Source organism: Pelophylax lessonae (genome assembly GCF_965119305.1).
Source record: "Pelophylax lessonae genome assembly, chromosome: 10".
NCBI lineage: Eukaryota > Metazoa > Chordata > Amphibia > Anura > Ranidae > Pelophylax > Pelophylax lessonae.
Window position 1 is genome coordinate 79,369,773 of NC_138777.1, and position 14,735 is coordinate 79,384,507.

Below are 14,735 nucleotides of genomic sequence, written 5' to 3' on the forward strand. Positions count from 1 at the left end.
AAGATAGGGTCATGGCTTCTAAAGTCTACATAAATAATAGATACACCTTAAGGCAAGTATTGAAGTTTGTCATTTTTAGATAATAAAGAAGCAAGGTTTGCTGAGTGTATGCATTGATACATAAATAATGTCAAAATGTTGCATGTAGATTTATTAAAAGCGCACTATAGGAAACCAGAAGCATGGATAATGGTATTACCCAGAATACGTATTAGACTAAGCCGGCATTGCTGGATCATGTGAATCGTATACATAGATCAAGCACCAAGGATATCAGAAGTCACCCACAATTGTATAAAATCACAGGAAAGGAGAATAAATGACATAAATTGATGACCTCTGTTATCCTTATGGCCTTACAGAATGGGAGTCATCATTTCTTATAATACACAAGTATCCTTTTCTTTTAGCAGCTTGTTTGTCAGAAGAGTTCATCTAAATGAACTACTTTCATGGTACACTTCCACCTAAGAAAGGAGATCAGAATGGGCCTAACTGCATTAGAGGATTGTAGAGTTGTTGCCTGTAGCAGTGAAGGAGATCCTAATTGATTGCTATAGGCAACACACATTCTGTATTTATTTATGAGACCCTTGACATAAGTGATGGCATTACTGCTCATGAAGTCCAGAAGAATATAAGACATAAAGTTAATATCACTTGTGTATTATAACACATTCTGAGTGCACTTTAAAGGTGACAGAATTGTAATTAACATTTACACCATATGCAAAACAACAGCCAGTAAACAGCCAGACTAGATGTCTTCAAGCATTCTAACTCAATAAGGCCCCCATGCGCACTGGGTGTTAACGCCAGATTTACACCTTAGCGTTTTTGCGGCCCACATATGAATATGAATAGGCTGCCGTGCCTGCATTTCCACAAAAAAAATGTGATTTCCCTGCGGTTCCCGCACCCATAAATGCGCTGGGGTTAAGATGCGTTGGACTGCCATTCAGAATGAATGGCAGCCCCACGGGTCTCCTAAGAGCAGCGCGTTTTCAATGCGGGTGGTTGCGGGTGAGAGAATTGCTGCGATTCCTGCACCCACATCCACACGCAGACTTAGAAGGCACAGGAGCACAGTCTACCCCCACTGTTCGCAGCCTGTAAAACTATGAGAGGCTGAAACCTGGATGGGGCACCTAATGCTACTAACAGTTAAGACAGTATGCACCCATGGATGAATGTACTGAATACAGACTGCTTGCTTAATGTTTACAGTAATTAATCCTGACTGTCCTGTGCTGGCAGTTCTCATTATCAGTTGTAAACCAGATTAGAAGACTTCCTGTCCTAACAAAAGATTAAATATCTAGAAGATGGGCTTCTCTGTTGTAGGTTTACCCTGTGACGTTGGATAGAGCTAGCATTTTAAATGGGGTATAACAATGGGGGCCAGTAAGCAGGACTCACAATCTAGCCACTTTGATTGGATGCACAGTGCTGACATCATCTGAAGCTGCACCTACCAGCATGCAATAAACAGTAGTTAGCTGTGAGCTGCCAGTGGTAGCTTGGTCACGGTTCTGGGGGCACCTATAGAGTGTGCCCCACAATATGATAGCAACACATTTATGCGGCCCATCTGCCCTGCTGTTGCATATGTGTGCAATGCAGTGGGGTTGATTTACTAAAACTTGAGAGTGCAAAATCTGTTGCAGCTCTGCATAGAAACCAACCAGCTTCCGGGGTTTTTAGCTTAGGCCCCTTTCACACTTGTGCGAATTGTCCTGCGACTTGGGACTGCAAAGTCGCATGGCAAGTTGTACTCCATGATTTTCAATGAGTACCATTCTTATCTGTGCAAATTCAAAGTAGTCCCTGCACTACTTTAGTCCGATTTTAAGACGTTTTGAGGTCTATAGACATAGGCATTGCTTCAATTCCAGTCAAAATTGCGTTTAAAAAAAAATGTGGTAAAATCGCTTGACTTTTAGGTTGCACAAGGGTGAAAGGGGCCTAAATTAAACAAGCTGAAGTTAGAAGCTGATTGGCTACCATGCACAGCTGCACCAGATTTTTCACTCTCTGGTTTTAGTAAATCAACCTCAGTTTGTCCACAGTCTTTGTCTGGGGACAGACTCACTTTTAAATTGATCAGAGTAGCTTGCAGTCTGCCCAAACACATCTAAATGTAGAAAATATTTTTTAAATTATTTTTAGGAAGACATAACATACATGTTGTATAGTTTTCTATTTTGACTGCAAAAAATGGAAATACAGTGCAGTAACCCATAACAACCAATACCAATTCCTTGCTGAAGATAGAAGAATAGATGGATGCCGATTGGTCACTATGGATTACTGTTTTTAAAGCTAAATCTATGGCAATGATAAAAATAATCTGCTAAACCATATATGACAATGCTAAAAAAAAGTCAGCATTTGCCTATGGGTACCTTTGCCTGGTAACTCTAACAGCACATCCCATCCACAACCCTCCGAAAGTGACAAGTGTGATTTTTTTTTACCCTCTAATAGCATAGATAAGGCACAGATTTTTAGAAATAAATTGCAGGAATAGAAAAGACAAAGCTGATGGATAAACCAGCCAATCGCATTTCAGAATTATCTCTAATAATTCTGCATCAGCAGACAACTGATAGCTGGTAAGTTGCTTTGGGCAACCACTGCACATTCTTTTTTTCTAATTGTAAGATATTAGAGTATTTCAGAATAAAAAGACATCGAGCTCAGTAAATACTAGAAAATTTGAAGGTATACAGAAAACCATAGCCAAACAGGACTACATGGAGAACCTTGCCTATTAAAGATCTAAGGTATAGCCGCCTCACTTTACAGATCCCCTTTAGAAGTGCACTCAGAATGTTTAATGAATTGAATATATGTTCACATTATCCAGCATCTGCCACATCCTGCACAATGCATACTCACCACACACACATAAACCTAGGACACAGATACAGATGCAGCCTGAGCTATTGAGCCAGTGAACGTCTATTGCATTCACAGAGAGCAGAAAGGATGATGGAGAGGAAACCTGTATTGGGAGATATCTGTAGACCAACATCCTTCAGAAAATGCTATTTGCTTTGCTGACTCTGGCATTAATAACGCCTGAACAAGAAGCAAGTTCTACCATATCAAGAATACTGGGTTATCGGCTTTTTTAAGAGTAATAATGATATAAATATTTATCAATATACCCATGTTTACATACAGTGCCTTGCAAAAGTATTCGGCCCCCTTGAACTTTGCGAACTTTTACCACATTTCAGGCTTCAAACATAAAGATATAAAACTGTAATTTTTTGTGAAGAATCAACAACAAGTGGGACATAATCATGAAGTGGAACTAAATTTATTGGATATTTCAAACTATGTTAACAAATAAAAAACTGAAAAATTGGGCATGCAAAATTATTCAGCCCCTTTACTTTCAGTGCAGCAAACTCTCTCCAGAAGTTCAGTGAGGATCTCTGAATGATCCAATGTTGACCTAAATGACTAATGATGATAAATAGAATCCACCTGTGTGTAATCAAGTTTCCGTATAAATGCACCTGAACTGTGATAGTCTCAGAGGTCCGTTTAAAGCGCAGAGAGCATGAAGAACAAGGAACACACCAGGCAGGTCCGAGATACTGTTGTGGAGAAGTTTAAAGCCGGATTTGGATACAATAAGATACAAAAAGATTTCCCAAGCTTTAAACATCCCAAGGAGCACTGTGCAAGCGATAATATTGAAATGGAAGGAGTATCAGACCACTGCAAATCTACGAAGACCTGGCCGTCCCTCTAAACTTTCAGCTCATACAAGGAGAAGACTGATCAGAGATGCAGCCAAGAGGCCCATGATCACTCTGGATGAACTGCAGAGATCTACAGCTGAGGTGGGAGACTCTGTCCATAGGACAACAATCAGTCGTATACTGCACAAATCTGGCCTTTATGGAAGAGTGGCAAGAAGAAAGCCATTTCTTAAAGATATCCATAAAAAGTGTTGTTTAAAGTTTGCCACAAGCCACCTGGGAGACACACCAAACATGTGGAAGAAGGTGCTCTGGTCAGATGAAACCAAAATTGAACTTTTTGGCAACAATACAAAAAGTTATGTTTGGCGTAAAAGCAACACAGCTCATCACCCTGAACACACCATCCCCACTGTCAAACATGGTGATGGCAGCATCATGGTTTGGGCCTGATTTTCTTCAGCAGGGACAGGGAAGATGGTTAAAATTGATGGGAAGATGGATGGAGCCAAATACAGAACCATTCTGGAAGAAAACCTGATGGAGTCTGCAAAAGACCTGAGACTGGGACGGAGATTTGTCTTCCAACTAGACAATGATCCAAAACATAAAGCAAAATCTACAATGGAATGGTTCACAAATAAACATATCCAGGTGTTAGAATGGCCAAGTCAAAGTCAAGACCTGAATCCAATCGAGAATCTGTGGAAAGAACTGAAAACTGCTGTTCACAAACGCTCTCCATCCAACCTCACTGAGCTCGAGCTGTTTTGCAAGGAGGAATGGGCAAAAATTTCAGTCTCTCGATGTGCAAAACTGATAGAGACATACCCCAATCGACTTACAGCTGTAATCGCAGCAAAAGGTGGCGCTACAAAGTATTAACTTAAGGGGGCTGAATAATTTTGCACGCCCAATTTTTCAGTTTTTTATTTGTTAAAAAAGTTTGAAATATCCAATAAATTTCGTTCCACTTCATGATTGTGTCCCACTTGTTGATTCTTCACAGAAAATTACAGTTTTATATCTTTATGTTTGAAGCCTGAAATGTGGCAAAAGGTCGCAAAGTTCAAGGGGGCCGAATACTTTCGCAAAGCACTGTATTATACCCAATATGCTGAATCCATTATATCCTTCCAGTTACCCATTTTATCTCCCTCCCCTCCAATATACCTGATAGGGATGGAGACATTGAGCCCTAGATGGATTTTGCCTCATTCAAAGTCCCAACTGTCTTTTTTATATGTTGTTTTTGTTTTTGTTGTCTTTGTCTTTTGTTTTGATAAAAGAAGCAAGTGAAGTCAGAAAACCTGATCTGCATACTTTTACTGAATCCGTGACAGCCAGGAAACAAGCATTCTCTGAAGAAAAAAATTTAAATTTTTCTCTCAGTAAAGGTTTTCTTCCACTTTCCAGTCCATAGATTTGGTGACTGTGTTCATTTTCTTTTTTAAATATTATTTTTTCTTTATTTTAACCTAATTGTTCTGTTAGGAACATGCTTCCTGTCCTACCGTGAAGCAGCATTGTCATCCTAGAGGTGTGCTAAGACTATAGAACACCACCCGCTCTTCTCTTCTCCATAACAAAGTGTAGAGGGGTTCTGCAGTCCACAAAATGAATTAGGAATGGCTGATAAAAATGTTTAGGATTTTAGTTCAGCAATGGCGGGAAGTTATGAGTCCACTAGATTTCTGGCAGGATCAATTGTGCTTTCAATGGCATATAGAATAGACCAAAATCAAAAGAGAAAATTAATTATCTTGCCAGCAAGCGTCTAATCCTGTTTTTTTCACAGGCCTGGGAGGCAAAGGTGTGGCATTATATAAGTGTTAATAATAGCACTTGCCCTCACAATCTTATAAAAAATATAACAATAACAATAATATAAAAATTATTCAATAAAGTGTTCATGTGAAAAAAAATTTTAACATCAATAAAGTGATTAAGTGTTCCGAAAAGTCTCATAAATATGCTGCTCAAGGTGCTAAAAGTACTCCAAAGAATCCACAAAATGTGCTAAAGTGCTTCAAATAAAAAAAGTGCTGAGGTTCTTCAGGTACACGCGGTGCATGGTGCCTCGCTCCCCTACTGCATCCCCACTCACCAGAAATAATGGACCCTCAGCTATTTCAGTGTGGGGGTCAGTAAGGCTTATAGCTGCTGAGATGGAAGCCAATTCACTTGCTGGATACCGCCACACCACCACTGTACACCGGCTTGTTATAGGATCTTTGGGGACTCAAACTAAACAAACAGGTACCATAGTGAAGCCAGCTTTGAAAAAAAATGTATTGCGCAAATAAAATGTAACTTACAAGAAGTAAAGCGATTACAGATTTACATGGAGACTCTTCCTGGAACGCTGTCTGGCATGCGTTCCACGGAGGACAGGAAGTGACATCAATGGTTCAGCATAACCAGAAATACGTCAATGCATTTCGCCCCCCATATGTCCTTTGATGACGCCCTGGAGGGTGGGGCAAAACGCGCTGGCATATTTCAGGTTACGCTGAACCATTTCTGGAACGCATGCCAGACGGCGTTCCCGGAAGAGCCTCGATGTTCTGCTACAAGCTGTAATCTCTTTACTTCTTGTAAGTAATATTTTATTTGCGCAATATATTTTTACAAAACGGGCTTCACTATGGTACCTGTTCATTTCATTTGTGTCCCCCAAAGATCCTATAACAAGCCTGTGTACAGTGGTGAATTGGCTTCCATCTCAGCAGCTAAAAGCCTTACTGACCCCCAGACTGAAATAGCTGAGGGTCTATTATTTCTGGTGAGTGGGGATACAGGAGGGGAGCAAGGCACCATGCACCGCGTGATCTGTCCTGAAGCACCTCAGCACTTTTTATTTGAAGCATTTTAGCACATTTTGTGGATTCTTAGAGCACTTTTAGCACTTTGATCAGAAATTTTATGAGACTTTTTGGAACACTTAAGCACTTTATTGATGTTAATGAATTTTTTTTACACAAGAACACTTTATTTAATAATTTTTATATGATTGTTATTGTTGTATTTTTTTAAAGGATTGTGAGGGGCAAGCGCTGTTATTATCACCTATATATATTTCTGAGTTTTTTTACTTGGTGAACAGCAGCTGCACATTGTTTTTGTATTGCTGTATATGCTTAGTGCGGGTTAATATCTGAACAGTTGTAGCATTGCCAGCAGCCTATCAAAATCAATGAAAGGCTGAAATACGCAGTGTCTGGAAGCGGTTGGACACTGTACCAAGCAGTTTTCACATTTGGGGTCGTACGTATTCAGGGATGTATGCCCTGGACACAGGAATTCAGCATACCTCTCTGAATGCATATGGCCCTGAATACAACTACTGCTCAGTACAGTGTCCAGCCGCTGTATATTCAAGCTGTCATAGATTTTAATAGGCCGCAAGCAGTGAGGCTAGACACTGCACCTAAGAGTCCCAATCGCCTGAAAACGCCAGGATTTATCGCTGCGGGAAAAAATGGCTGATGTATATGAGGCATTATTGTGTACATACCCTTTAAGAGGTATTCCTTTTTAATCAAAAATTAATTATCCTCCATAATAGGTGAACCCCTCATCATTCCACTTTAGACATATTACCCTTCCAAGGGTATTTGGAACTATTCTGCTTTTTTTAGTAGAAACTTCAAAAATTATGAAATATTTTACGTATCATTGCATGTTGAATGGGAAAGTGGAGACCCTCCCATTCACTCATTTCACTCATCCCCCATATGGTCTCATATAAGCATCTCAAACATGGTAAATGTGATGATCACATTTATACAGTTTTTTTAAACTTTAGTGTATAACCAAGTTCAAATTTAACTAATCAGGCATCATCTGCATCTGTGCATAGGTTTATTACCATGTCAAACATACAAATAGCCAGTTAATGCATGTAATAAAGCAGATTAACAAAAACACGGCAAATGAAAAAAGGCCCCTATAATTTTAAAATGAAACTGCACTTACATGCAGCACAGGGTAGTCTCAGGAAGATCTATCATCCTGTCTTTTACCCAAATACTGGGAGGAAGGGGTTGGAGGGGGTAAACTGGGGTTGGGATAAAGGGTTAAAAAGACTTACCCTGGGACTACTGATCGGACTGGTGGAAAGTCCTGAAGATGCACCACTGATGGATCGCGACCTGGAAGAACATATTGTTTTTAGTATTGTGAGTTTAACTGTATTTTTGACATGTGCAATTTGATTTACCACCATTAGCTAGCAAAATACAATGGATTAGTGGTTAGTACTTCTGCCTTACACATTACAGTTCTGGCCAGGACCCCAGCTGCAAGAAGTTTTCATGTTCTCCCTGCTTTTGTGGCTTTCATCCGGATATTTTGGGTTCCTCCCACACTCCAAGGGCACGCTGGTAGGTATATTGCCCCTTGTGTGAATTGGTCCTAGTATGCGTGTATGTATACATGAGAGTTATGGACCTTAGTGTGTAAGCACTTTGAGGACAGGGACTGACAAGAACGTACAATATGTAAAGCTGCACTGCATAAACTATTGGCACTATATAAATACCTGGATTACAAAATAAATGGTTTCTTTACTTAGTTTTGCTAGAGCAGTTTGACTAGAGCAGGGAAATGTTAGAACCCCTGTCATGTTTGTATTGCCTCTGTCTTTGGCCCCACTTGACATATTTACCCTCTCTTTGTCCTGAGGACTGCTACCATTGAGAAAGAACGTGACAGGAAAAACAGAATTTTACAGCTGTCGCTAGAACGGGAGGGGAGGGGAAATCAAATCTGGTAAAATGTTATCTAAACTGCTGGAGCAATCCTGAATAATAATGATAATATTTGAAAGGGGTCACAATCTAAAAGGCGATGCCCTCTACTTTGAACAGATTTCCTCTCACTTCCTGTTGTCCTCTGAGACAGGAGGTTACTGGAAATTCCTCCAAAGCTGAAAAAATATGACTACAAGCACTAAAAGAAATTAATGGGAGAGCCCAAGACTCTGTTGCATATCTGAGGTCTGTCTTTGGGTACAGCAGATGGGAAAAGGGGTATACAAGGTATTTCAAGGTTTACCTGTACTTTAAGGGCATGAGTTGGTTCACATAAATAAAACCTGGAACTCCCTGCCTATGAGACATTTGTAATTTGAACTTTACTGTGGGCAGGCAGTGCTACTGTAAGAGCAAACCATTTTTGTTGTTTGTGTAGCTTATCTCATTGGGACTGAGTGTGGGACAGCTGCACCTCTGACGAGATTAATGTTCAATTTTATTTATTACCATTTCTACTGTTTCAATCAGTCTTCTGGTCTCTAGATGTGTTAGCTCTTAGCGCCGGGTTTTTTCTGTGTGTTTCTACTATACAAGCTGGCCGTTCAGACTGTCAGGGAGCAAAGAGGATGGGTGGGTGATGGGGATTCCATGTTGGGCCTCATTTACCCTTTTGACCACAATAGTGACACTCCGACCACTGAATAAAATATATAAACTATGCTGGGATAATTTATCCTCAGAGTCCACGGTACCACCTATAAGCATGTATATCTTAGGTATTTTTTCTTAGTTAGCTGGGTTTCATATAGTTACAGTTAGACCCAGTCTCAGGCAAAGTCACAAAAGGGCTTCTGCGTAAGACCACATTTCAAGCTTCCCATTATATTACTGGACTAGTAAAAAACACTTATTTACTATGTGTTAATGTCAACTAGATAGAAATGAGCCATGGCCAGGTATACATTGAAACAATGGAAACAGTTCCAGCACCTGTCACACAGTTCCAGCACCTGTCAGTGGGCTCCTAAATCCCAGAGGCTCTATGTGGAGCCTCACATCGTGTACAAATCGCATATTCGCACTAGGTTAGACCTGTGACTTTAAAATCCTGTGGATGCACACCAGAATTGTAGAACGTTCCTGCATTTTTTCATACTTTGCAGTCATATGATGAAATCCTTTGCAATTTGGGACTCCCAAAATCTGGACTGTTTTGGATTGATTTACTAAAACTGGAGAGTGCAAAATCTGGTGCAGCTGTGCATGGTAGCCAATCAGCTTAACTTTAGCTTCTTCAATTAAGCGTTGACAAAAAAAAAAACCTGGAAGCTGATTGGTTTCTATGCAGAGCTGCACCAGATTTTGCACTCTCCAGTTTTAGATAAATCAACCCCTTGAAGTCTAAAGTATGTAAGAACATTACATCATATTACCCATGCTACAAGTTTCATATGCAGATATCCATATAAGCAAACAGTTTCTGACCTCTGGCCATGCTGTGCCATCTCAATTGCCCTGCGTGCTGGTACTGGTGAGCCTCCATCTGTTCCACTCAGAACCTCCATAGATTTTCTCTCTGGCCTTCTCTTCCCATGACGAGTCAACATAGGTGAGTCAACACGCTTCCTAGGAGGATCTAGAAGATAATAAGACAAGGAGTCAGACTGAATATATAAAGAAACAACTTGAAGTCTGGATCTGGAGTTGGAAGATTAGGAATCCTACCAATATCTGCCCTGGGTGGGAGATCTTCATCCTCTTGGCTGGGATACCTCTCTTTCCGATCCAGTAACAAGAAATAAATCATCTTCTCCTGGTTTTCTCTGATCATCAAGGAGAAAATGTTTTAGAAAATCTTCCAGCATGTAATAATTTAATTCTACACTTAATGTGATTCTACTGCTTTTTTAAATCTGCTTATTGTCTGAGCTTGCATGTAATTCTTCCTGTCTCTCATAATTCCACTGCTTGCTCTGTACAGCTTTCCCTGTATATATTGTCCCCAGCAGTCTTTAAGCTTCCTATAGTGATACATACTGCAGCTGTAAGTCTCTCTTCCCATCACCCACATGTCATTTTTATTGCCTTCTACCTGAGGTAGGCAACGTGAGGCTTGCAAGTTGTTGCTAAATTAAAGTACCAGGATGCTTTGCCAGACAGTTCACCAGATCTACATATCTGCAGTAAACACAGCGATCTTGACTCTTACTCTTCAGACAACAGGTCTTGCAGCAATTTGTTCCGGTCCCTAAAGCAGCCTAGGGAATGCATACTCTCCAGCACATCTGGGTCGACATCCTCTAAAGATGGCAAGGACCCCATCTGTACCTTCCGGGGAACTGCTTGCTCTGGCTCTGGCTCATTCTTCCCCCCTCTGAAAGAAAGAAAGGCATTGTAACTGATTGTGGCGCAATCAGATTTCAGCATTTTAGCGAATTGACCAATAAATCAAGCGTTCTGGTTATACAGTTAGTCAAGTTGAAAAAAGTCCATTAGTTCAACCAATAAAAGAGAAAAAAAATACAATCCCAAAACATAATCCTAAACCCACAGTTGATCCGGAGGAAGGCGAAAACCCCCAGCAAAGCATGATCCAATTTGCTACAGCAGGGGAAAAAAATCCTTCCTGATCCCCCGAGAGGCAATCGGAGTTTCCATGGCTCAACCGTACTGTTAGTACCCAGTTATATTATGTACATTTAAGAAATAATCCAGACCTTTTTAAAACAATCTGTTAGTACCCAGTTATATTATGTACATTTAAGAAATAATCCAGACCTTTTTAAAACAATCTATTGAGCTGGCCAGAACCAGCTCTTGAGGGAGTCTATTCCACATTTTCACAGCTCTTACTGTGAAGAAACCTTTTCATATTTAAAGATGAAATCTGTTTTCCTCTAGATGTAAAGAGTGCCCCCTTGTCCTCTGTGATGATCTAAAAGTGAATAATTCAACACCAAGTTCACTATATGGACCACTTATGTATTTGTACATGTTGATCATATCCCCCCTTAATCTCCTCTTCTCAAGAGAGAATAAATTCAGTTCCTGTAATCTATCCTTATAGCTGAGCTCCTCCATGTCTCTTATCAGTTTGGTTGCCCTTCTCTGCACTTTTTCCAGTTCCTCATATTCTTTTTTGAGAACTGGTGCCCAAAACTGAACTGCATATTCCAGATGAGGTCTAACTAATGATTTGTACATGGGCAAAATTACATCTCTCTCTCTGGAGTCCATGCCTCTCCTAATACAAGAAAGGACTTTGCTTGCATTGGAAACCGCAGCTTGGCATTGCATGCTATTATTAAGCTTATGATCTACCAAAACACCCAGATCCTTCTCCGCTATGGATTCCCCCAGTTCTACTCCCCCTAGTATGTATGATTCATGCATATTCTTAGCCCCCAAGTGCATAACTTTACATTTATCAACATTAAACCTCATTTGCCACATAGTTGCCCAATGAAACAGTGCATTGAGGTCAGCTTGTGAGTTGGAAACATCCTGTAAGGAAGTTATTCCACTGCATAGCTTGGTATCATCTGCAAAGACTAAAATTATACTTTTATTCCCAGACCCTATATCATTTATAAAGCTATTAAAAAGTAAGGGTCCCAACACTGAACCTTGGGGTACACCACTGATAACCTTACACCATTCAGAGTAAGAATCATTAACCACTACTCTTGAAATTCTGTCTTTTAGCCAATTTTCTATCCATTTACAAACTGATCTTTCTAAACCTGTAGACTTTACCTTACATATTAGCGGTGTGTGGGGAACTGTGTCAAACGCATTTGCAAAATCCAAGTATACTACGTTCACAGCCACCCCTCTGTCCAAGGTTTTACTTACCTCCTCATAAAAAGAAATCAGGTTTGTTTGACAACTTCTGTCTTTCATGAAACCATGCTGTCTGTTGCTTAAAACATTTCTTTCTAGCAAGAACTCATCTATGTGGGCTTTTTTTAAACTCTCCAGTATCTTCCTAACTATAGAAGTTAAGCTAACAGGTCTATAGTTAATTAGTAAAGACTTTCATCCCTTTTTAAATATAGGCAGCACATTGGCCCTACGTCAATCCAGTGGTACTATTCCAGTCATTAATGAGTCCCTAAAAACTAAAAACAATGGCTTTGAAATGACAGAGTTGAATTATTTTAGGATCCACGGGTGGATGCCATCTGGTCCAGTTGCTTTATCCACCTTTATTCTGTTTAAAGATTTCTGGACCATATCAGTTTTGAACCATGGTAGATCCTTTGGGGCTGTGTCAATACTATGCCCCTTATGGACTTGAGCTCCCCCATGCTCCTTTGTATACACAGAGCAGAAGAAAGAATTTATTAAATTTGCCTTCTCTTTGTCCACAGTCATCCACTCTAGATTATTTTGTAAAGGGCCTACATGCTCATACCTGACCTTTTTACTATTAATATATTTGAGGAATTTTTGGAGGTTTGTCCTACTATCTTTTGCAATCTGTCGTTCGTTTTGAAATTTTGCATCCTTGATTTCCTTTAAATCAATTTAAATATTAACTCCTTTAATAATTAAAATATTTAATTCCTTTAAATATTAACATATTCTGTAATATTCTTTGTAACATTTAAATGATGATATTGTTCCTTCATTTTTATATTTTTAAAAATCTCTTATCTTATTGTGTAAAGCTTTTTTAACTTTGGCCGTGAGCCACATATATTTTATTTTTAGCCTTTTAAACATTTTGCCCATGGGGAATATACGTTGCAGTGAGTTTGCATACAGTCATTTTTAAGAATTCTCATTTCTGTTCTGTGTTCATCAATGCCAATATTCCCTCCTAGTCTAAGTCTTGGAGAGCAGCCCTCATCCTGGGAAAATTTGCTCTCTGAAAGTTGTGTTTTTTATATTTCCAGTATGTGCTTATTGCTTACATTAAATTAAATAATATGGTCACTGCTACCCAGATGTTCTTTTATATGATCATTAGTAATAAGCTCTGCATAGTTTGAGACTACCAGGTCCAGCAGAACATCAATCCTAGTCAGGTCTCTATTAACTGGACCAGAAAATTGTCTTGTAATAGGTTTATAAATGTTTGCCTTTAACTGCTCTAGCAGTGCTATTACTCAAGTCAATTTCTGGGTAATTAAAATCCCCCATTATTATCACTGTCCCTGCCCTTGCAGCCCTTTCTATCTGTGCAAGGAGCTAAGTCTCCACCTCCTCATTAACACTGAGGGGCCTATAAAAAACTCTAATGGCTACTTTTGTAGTACGCACACCCATGTACATTTCCACCCATAATGCTTCAGACTCAGCACACTCTCTCTCAACTAGGTCCTCTTTCACAATCACTTTGAGATCACTTCTCACATAGAGACAGACACCACCACCCCTCTGTTTTACCCTGTATTTCCAAAAGAGAGCGTAGCCAGGAATAAAGATAGCCCAGTCATGGTTGAGATAGGTTACAGCATATAAGGATCAATACACTAGGCTATATTTACCATTATTTGCCTTTAGTGACTGTTATTCTCAGCAATGGCAGACACTAGCCTCAATTCACAGCTTAAATACCAGGATGAGGATTCTTATTTTTTTTTATAGTGTCAGTTATTTGCAGTTGAGCCCAATGAGTTTTGAAAGTTACAGTTTCCTTAAAAAAGATCCTTATCTTTGTGTAAAGCTTCCTTAAAATGGAATTAAGTCCTGCTAGATCACTTCAAGATATCCCCTTTTGCAGGAATAGCTATGTAAACCATTAAAAAGAAGTGCCTATTTTGTTAAAAATCCAGTAATACACTGTCTCACTCTGCTCTGCACATGCTCAATCACTATGGCAAATTTGTAGAGGCCGATCTACTGACAGTCTAAATATTTACTGCTGTTCAGGAGCCCTGGGCTTCAGCAAAATGGCAGCATCCAGCAAGAAGAAACAGGAGCAATGCTAGAGGCAATTTACAGTACACTCATTTTGGTCGCATACTTATTAATGTGAAATGTATGTTTTTTGCTTATTTTTATCATGTTGTTATGCTTTAATTAAGCCTAAGGGCCATGGCACATGATCCTGTCACTGGCAAAAACTCACCAACAACAGAATCACCAGAAAAGTACCACAAATTGCTCATCTTTTTCCATGTGTTGCTCATTCTCTCCAATTTTGTTCAATTTATTCATAAATAGCATTGAGGACGGGGTCAGTAGCTCAATCTCAGTGTTTGCAGATGATACAGAATTGAGTAGGGCAATAACTTCACATCAGGAGCAG

At 39.6% G+C, this 14,735-nt stretch overlaps 1 protein-coding gene across 4 annotated transcripts in view; it reads right to left on the reverse strand.

Moving 5' to 3' along the window:
* BRSK2 (BR serine/threonine kinase 2) overlaps nucleotides 1-14,735 on the reverse strand; it is a 260,786-nt gene that overhangs the window by 42,832 nt on the left and 203,219 nt on the right. For all 4 annotated transcript variants that reach the window (XM_082270214.1, XM_082270215.1, XM_082270213.1 and 1 more), the window contains exons 10-13: nucleotides 10,686-10,850; nucleotides 10,202-10,299; nucleotides 9,962-10,112; nucleotides 7,813-7,873 (exon numbers count right to left, since the gene is read on the reverse strand). In XM_082270214.1, the coding sequence (XP_082126340.1) occupies nucleotides 7,813-7,873; nucleotides 9,962-10,112; nucleotides 10,202-10,299; nucleotides 10,686-10,850 (475 nt within the window). The remainder of the gene's footprint in view (nucleotides 1-7,812; nucleotides 7,874-9,961; nucleotides 10,113-10,201; nucleotides 10,300-10,685; nucleotides 10,851-14,735) is intronic.